Source organism: Thalassophryne amazonica, chromosome 5, assembly GCF_902500255.1.
Source record: "Thalassophryne amazonica chromosome 5, fThaAma1.1, whole genome shotgun sequence".
Classification (NCBI taxonomy): domain Eukaryota; kingdom Metazoa; phylum Chordata; class Actinopteri; order Batrachoidiformes; family Batrachoididae; genus Thalassophryne; species Thalassophryne amazonica.
This window is the reverse complement of record NC_047107.1, coordinates 77,328,686-77,336,562: the sequence shown is the minus strand read 5'-3', so window position 1 is coordinate 77,336,562 and position 7,877 is coordinate 77,328,686. Positions and strand designations below refer to the sequence as shown.

The 7,877-nt window shown below is 39.5% G+C and overlaps 1 protein-coding gene across 1 annotated transcript; it reads right to left on the bottom strand.

Annotated features, from left to right (window-relative positions):
- Positions 1-5: 5 nt before the first annotated feature.
- On the bottom strand, positions 6-7,469 carry znf367 (zinc finger protein 367). The gene is made up of 5 exons (XM_034170570.1): positions 6,856-7,469; positions 4,894-5,044; positions 3,352-3,471; positions 1,975-2,113; positions 6-1,862 (listed from the first exon to the last, which is right to left on the bottom strand). Exons 1-5 carry the CDS (start codon positions 7,135-7,137, stop codon positions 1,616-1,618), a joined length of 939 nt encoding a protein of 312 aa, XP_034026461.1. The 5' UTR covers positions 7,138-7,469; the 3' UTR covers positions 6-1,615.
- Between the last annotated feature and the right edge of the window lie 408 nt (positions 7,470-7,877).

Here is a 7,877-nt window from a genome sequence, read left to right as displayed (position 1 = left end):
GAGCTGTGATCAATGAATGTTTATTGAACAACAACAAGATGGTGTGAACAAACTGTCAGTCTTGTTTAAAATGTGTAACAGATGACTACCAAGCAAGCAGGATCATGACTATAAATGCCAAACACATGAATACTGTTAAATGATAACAGAGGTGGTAAAAATGAAAGTAAGTCAACTTCAAAGCTGTTGGTTATTTGCACACTCAAGTCTCTAATATCATATATATTAAATGTCATAATTGTCTCAAACCACACAGACAAAACGTTAGAAATGCTTCAAAGTAGATCAATGGGATCAATATCATGTGGTTAACAATTTACTTGGCTTCCAGTCTCACTTTAAATATCACAAGTGTTTTATTTATTTATTTTTAATCCCATCAACTATAACTACAACTAGTGACAGGCAGGCTGCTTTGCAGTGCTTGCTTACTGAAAACAATGGCAGACTGGTTAACAGGTTTCATACAGTGTCAAAATATGTAGTGTTGCTTAAAAATATATTTTCCAGGACATGACAAATCAATCTTATGTGGACCCCAAGATTAATCCAAAAATTCTGTAGTAATGAAATTGCTTTGTTGAAAAAGAACATCCATGTCAACTTGAAGGTAGCTTAACCATTTCTGAATTTTACCTTGCCTTTAAAAACCCTTAAACTTTTTCACTAATAAAAACTAAAAATTTCGACTGTAATTATCAGGACTCTAAAATGTCAACTCCATTCTGCCACCTTTTAACATAAATGATGCCTCACATTCTAAAAAACATCTCATTATTTCTTAATTCCATAAAACATTTTAAGGCCGCTGTGCAGCATTAGTGGATTTGAGATCGTACGTGAGGCATGTAGTCCCAACAGGTCAGATTCTTGTGGCTAACGCAGACATCTGGATTAGGCTTGCAGTCATCTCCTTCACAAAAAAAAAAATTCAAACTGAATCAGCCTCGTCTCCTTTTCATCCACCCATGGCCATCACTCTGACACAACTGTACAGGGAGGGCGAAAGCCACAAGAATTCTTTACAAGTCCATTTCCACCCCACCATCATAAAATGCGGGAAAATTGTGTTTACAGTGCTGGAGATGAAAACTAGGAGCATGAGGAGGCCTTCTGAAAGTCCAAATGCAACTTACAAAGCTCATGTCTGACTGCACCCTGTATCATCTGTTCATAAATCCATATATACACAAGTCATACACACTCACTGACTCTCATAATATACTTAACAACTCGTTACCATCAAAGTGCAAACAAATCCTTTTTTTATGTAATTGGTACTTTCTTTGCCTTTATAAGGCAAGAGAAAAACATTCTTCATATATTCAAATCTACATTAATAGCAGCCTAAAAGGATGGAAGCTGAATAAGGTGCGTTAGCTTATGCTTCCTGGTGCTGTGGGGGGGAGGGTGTGGCGCTATGCTTTGAAACAACGATCTGAGGCCAATGCAGCTCTTTAAAGTCTAGTTTCAAAACTTGTAAGAATAACTAACGCTAGTCTCTCTGATCTGCGTTCATGAACAAATTATAGCTACAGCACACACTGCAGGAAGTCAGTGAATGGAAATGTGAGGAGGAGGTTGGGGAGTCCAGGACCATTAAATGGATGGGTGTTCAGGGAGACAGGTTATTGGCCAGCTCAATAAGTGCCAGGGCACCGTGCAGACGCTCTCGTTGCTCTTGGAGGCGTCGTTTGGCAGCTCCCACCTGGCTGCCCTTCTCTTCCTCTGCCATCTCCTCCTCCTCATCTGATTGGAAGAAGCCCTTGGGATCCTGCTGCTCCTGGTCCTCAGCTGTTCCGCTGCCCTGTGGTTTCACCTTAGTGGTAGTAAGTGCACGCTGCTCGCGGGTTCTCCAGTACCTATAAAACAAAAAGCAAACGATGAGTAAGTCACACTGTACCCTGCATTATGTCTCACTCAATACGCTTTGTTAAATCCTCGCCAACATTACTGTTCCTTTATTCCACTTACTTTGCCAGCCACTCTGCCACCGCCTTATTGTCCACCGATTGTGCTTTACCCTGGTCCTCCTTTGGTTCCTCCCTTCTCAAGCGGGTAAAAGGATGTTTGGGGCAATGACGGTTGGCATGTGTGAACCGATTGCCACATCCTGCAGAGAAAGCACCAAATCAGCACCAGCTAACTAAAGAGGCATCAATAATAAATGTAACCAACAGCACTGATCTGTGACATAGTTTACAACTGTTACCAAACCGCTGCAAGACATATATATATATATATAGACAGAGCAATCTTCACAGAAACATTAACTGGAGCAAAGAAACATATATAAATGTATAGCTGCAAGCAGTGAGGAGGCCAAGCAGCCTGCCCACGGCCAGCATCCCAATCCTGACCCCCATAACCCAAACTACTATACATTGTTCTATTTCTTCCAATGTTAACTGCACATGAGCCAAAGCAGGTGTGTTCCACTGTTCAGCTAGCTGTTGATTGGCTGAACACACCTGACTGAGCTGATCTGAGTAGATCAGAGACAAATAAAAACAGTGCAGTACTTTGGGTCTCGAGGACCAGGATTGGGAAACACTGCCCTGGAGGTTAAATGATATTTTCTGTGCTTCCTCACAATGAAGTCCTGAGCCCAACAGTACCAAGTTTTGATATATGAAAGTGTTGAGATAACCTCATTTCCTACTTGGTGGCTTTGCCACTGCATTCAGTCTAATTGAAGTTACATGCTACAAATTTTAAACTTGTGCATAAAATGCAATATGGCTGAAATTGATGTTTGGAGCAATGAACATGGCTTGATCCAAGAAATCCAGCAATATCTGATATTTGAAATTCAGGCATATGAGTTGCTAGTTGCAATGGGGGATAATTGGTTAAATATCACCTTCAAGAATCCACAACAAAGCACTTCAAATCATTAGTAAAACTGTAAGAAGGCTTTTATACACACACACACACACATTATATATATATATATATATATATATATATATATATATATATATATATATATATATATATATATATATATATATATATATATATATACACACACACACCCCAATAGTAGAAGGTTTATTAGGTACTTTCCCAATACTTTATACATTAGCTGAACACAACAAAAGCTCCAGTCATTCAGGGTTTTGCTTTTTCAAGTACTGGAAAGTACCGGCAAGTGTTGACTCCCAAATCATTGATTGTTGCTTGGCCAGAGACACCTAGTTTCAGTTAACTACAGATTGAAAAACGTTAGCCTGGTGTGCACATGTAGACAGTTTATCACGTTATCTGATGCAGAAATCACTTCTCACAGCTTATTGCTCACGCATAAACTAAAATAAATAAAAATGATGACTGATCAAGTGGACCCACCTTTTTCAGAGCAGACAAATGGTTTCTCTCCTGTGTGCAGACGCTGGTGTGTCTTCAGCTGGCCACTCTGCACAAACGCCTTCCCACAGTTTGGATAGTCACACAGATACGGCCTTTCACCTGTGAAAATCAACAACAGCATTTATTTATACATGTCACATCTATAGGCTACACTGTCGTACAGATCACAAATTTGTCAGCGATTGTCTTCTTTGAGACTACAATTCCTGACTTTGCTAAGTCATTCATTTGTATCTTGGTAGTTCTGGGGGTTTTAGACAACTCTCACTAGTTTTCTTTCCAGGTAGGTCTGTCGACCGAAAGCTTGGCTATTAAATGTACAAAAGGATTTAAGTGTGCAGACATTTTTCTTTTTCTTTCCAGGGTCTTTGAAATCTTCCGCTTCCTTCCTCTGCCAGGCTTGTTCTTTACTGAGTATCTGTTTGAATTTCTTCATGATACTTCTTACTCTAGTTCTTGACACTTGGAGACACTGTGATAACTCCTGCTTTGGGAGCATCAGTAACTATTTTTTCAAGTCTACAAACTGATGTCTGTTTTTGGCATTATGCTTTCTCAAGTGAGAGCTCAATCCTTTACTAACATTTGTTGTGCTTTGTGTACATTGGTAGATAACCCTCAGTTTCAACTTGATTTTACAAGCTTTGAGCATTATAAAGTTAAAGCACATCATTTCACAACAGCACTATGGTTCAACAAAAAGGTCACTTCTTAAGGAGGCTAATAAGTTTGACCCTGGTAGTTTTTGTAAAATAATTTTGGTTCTGTGTGCAAAGAAAAATGTAAGCATCCAAAGTAAAACTAGAATGTTTAGAAATTATGCTGAAAGTTCCTTGCTCTGTTTTTTATTTATTTATTTATTTTATTTTTTTAAAAAGCACTTTGGAAAATTTGGAAGAAAAAAAAAAGTTACATTTCATGGGGGGGTGCTAATGATTTTGTCATCTGTACATGCAGCACTTCAGTTGGTACATTTCTGCTTTCAGTGACACAGGTGTGGGCTCCTTTTCGCACCTGTTTATCTTGTTTTGGCAGGGGATTAAGATTGCATTTTGCATAGAAAAGGACATGTTGCTCAAACACTGAACTGAGACTGAATTACAGTGTCATGTTTGGATGTTTGTTTTTAATATGATTAGACAAAATGCAATATAAAACCTTCACGTAAAATGTTCAGGATGTGAAAGATGTAGATCCTCAAACATTTTTAAAAGGCTTTAAACTGTCTAATCAGGTTGGGTTTGTGATGATGTGATACCAAGTCTGTTTACTGGTTTTGACCAATTATTAAAAACAAACAATATATTTGGATTTTTAGTCAAATCTAATCAAAATAAGTCATAAATCTGCTTGGCTTTTGGCTAATTAGGATGTTTTTTTATTCTGAATGGTTTCCCATCCATAAAAATGAAAAAATACCAGTGTTTGTTCCATAAGCATTAACTGAAGCCTGAGCTACAACTACATGCTGTAGAAATGGTTTGTAGATTGCTCTTAAGCACAGTACACCAGCCTCCTCACCTGTGTGTGTTCTCTTGTGAGCCTGCAGAGACTTCTCTCTCGGGAACACCCGGTTACAGATGTTACAACGGATATGACTCGAGGACGTCTCCCCCTCACTTATCAGCTCTCGGACAGTGTCAGCTCGTGGACGGCCCCTGCGGATACCATCCTGTCAAAAATAGAATAAAATACAGGTGTTTTCAGTTGAAGTGTCTGCTTTGCCCTTTGACAATAATAGACATGTTCAGTGCACGATCCCTTCTCAGACTGTATGACTTATAACTCCCCCCCCAAAAAAAACAAAACAAACAAAAAAATGTGTAATGGACTGCATTTATATGGCGCTTTTCCATTTGCATCAGAACCTCAAAACGTTTTACAATTATGCCTTACATTCACACAGACAGACTCCAGTGTGAGGGTGCTGCCAAGCAAGGTGCTCACTACACACCGGGAGCAACTGGGGGATTAAGGACCTTGCCCAAGGGCCCTTAATTTTTTTGGTCTTGCTGGATTTTGAACAGAGGATCCTCTGGTCTGAAGCCCAACACTTAACCACTAGAACCTCCCCTAATGCACAACATCATGGCCAGTGTTGTACTTGAGCCAGAGTCAAATCCCTGATGTTTGAGCCAGAACCAAGTCACTGGAGAGTTGGAGTTAAGTCACCATTGCAGTATTAAACATCACACAGTTATCACAGTTATCTTGCATCAAATTATTATGACCTATTAGTATTACAAACAAAATCCTTCATCTCCAATTTCAAAGTTTGAATGCAGTCAGTCAAGTCACAAGTCCTAAAACACTCAAGTCAGGTAAGTCTGGTTATGTCATGTCCCGAACCCCTTGCTAAGTTTCTGTTGGCCCCAACAGATCACTTTGTGAGAAACTGAAGCATTAGAAGTTCTTATTTGAATCTTTGTCCATAACAAAATGACCACTTGTAATTTAGCAAATCCTCTACACTATAGTTTTACTGAGAACATAAATAATCATAATTGAATACCCATCATTAAAACTTATGATGATGTAACACAGAAAGTTTAATTGTGAAAAATTTTACATCAAAATCTCCATCTCAACCACAGATCCAAAAACTGCTTTGGAGGCAAATTGTAAAATATAGTACAAGGTTGTATAGAGAAGGATAAGTACAAATACATTCATAAGTGTGAATTACAATGTCCAATTTGTACAAGGATGTCATTAACACAAAAATTACTTTAAAGTAATACAGCAGTCATCAATAATCATATGAGTACAAATATTTTCAATGAGAACCATTTACTTGTGTGATAAAATCCAATAATTTGAGAAAATATTTTTCAAAAGCATTTTAACGAGCCTTTAAGGCATTCACTACGTATGCTTGGTTTATATATATATATATATATATATATATATATATATATATATATATATGAGTTATATTAATGAGTTATTCAAGTCACATGTTCTCATTGAACATGTGTTTATATATATATATATATATATATATATATATATATATATATATATGAGTTATATTAATGAGTTATTCAAGTCACGTGTTCTCATTGAACATGTGTTTATATATATATATATATATATATAAAATGTTCAATGAGAACACGTGACTTGAATATATATATATATATATATATAAATACATGTTCAATGAGAACACGTGACTTGAATAACTCATTCACGTTTTTTTGGCGCGCGACATGACGTTATTGGCAGCTGTTCCAGAACCAGGAAGTGAGTGGGGGTTTAAATCCACCAGGCCACGCCTTAAAGCGCGGGCACTTTTTTTTTTTTTTTTTTTAAATGGCTCCGAGTCCAGACACGAGACATTGACAATTTAGTTAGAAAACACTAACGTCACCATCGTTTGGTCGGAGTACTTTATTTGGATTGGGGTTTTTCTTCCTTCTGTCTTCAGATCAGAGGAGTTAAATCTCTGCTGATAGTTTTAGGTTTAAATAATGCACGTACCTTGATCTGGTCCGGTGACGGAGCCGGATCCGCCTCCCTGGCTGTCTGGGTCCCGGTCGGGGACGAAGCCCCGCACACGGAGCTCGGACTCAGGCTCACGTTGTAGGCGTTCTCACCCCACTTCCACGGGTAGACCATGAAGTCACTGAACCCGGGACTGGTCGGCGTCAGGGCCTCCGCTTTCCCGGGTTTGATGGGCGTGGTCTTGATGACAGAAACCAGAACTCTTTTTGGGGAATCGTTGCAAAAAATAACATTAGGCTGCTTCGTTTCGGCCATCATTACTGTCTGCAGAACTGTTAGCCAAAAAAAAGTTCACTTTAACTACTTTAAGTCAAACAGCACTCCAAAATACCGTCTCAGTCCGGGCTGAAGGTGTCCCTCATGTCAACGGACACAAACTAAAGCTGTCAGATTGTTCTCTTCTGTAAACTGTCCACGGAAGCAGGCTGCGTGTCCTCGTCCTCCGTGAGCTGTGTGTGAGACCGCAGCAGCAGCGCTTGTCCCGCGTTGCAAAATCGCGCCTGAGTGGCTGGCTGACCAATTGGCTGCTAGGATCAAGCACCACGTGTCAAAACCAGCCAATAACAGGAATCGTAGATACCCCTTTCCCAAACCCGGCAGCTGGCGAAGAGTCATGGTCCAATGATTTTTGAAAGTGTTAGTAAGACCAGCCAATGAGGACGTCCCACCCGCATGTTCTCTGACCAAGTAGCCAATAAGAGCAGAGAGCGGTTATTTTCTGGGCGAGCAGATGGCGCTTTCCCGCGCCGATTAATCTGTTTATGTTGGGGTCAAGTTAAAGGGAAAGTAAACGGCGTTTTAAGGCGCCAATGTGATGTCATCATGTTATAGGCGGAAACACTTAAACAAAGGCTGCTGTGTGTGTGTGTGTGTGTGTGTGTGTGTGTGTGTGTGTGTGTGTGTGTGTGTGTGTGTGTGTGTGTGTGTGTGTGTGTGTGTGTGTGTGTGTGTGTGTGTGTGTGTGTGTGTGTGTGTGTGTGTGTGTGTGAGGAATTTAA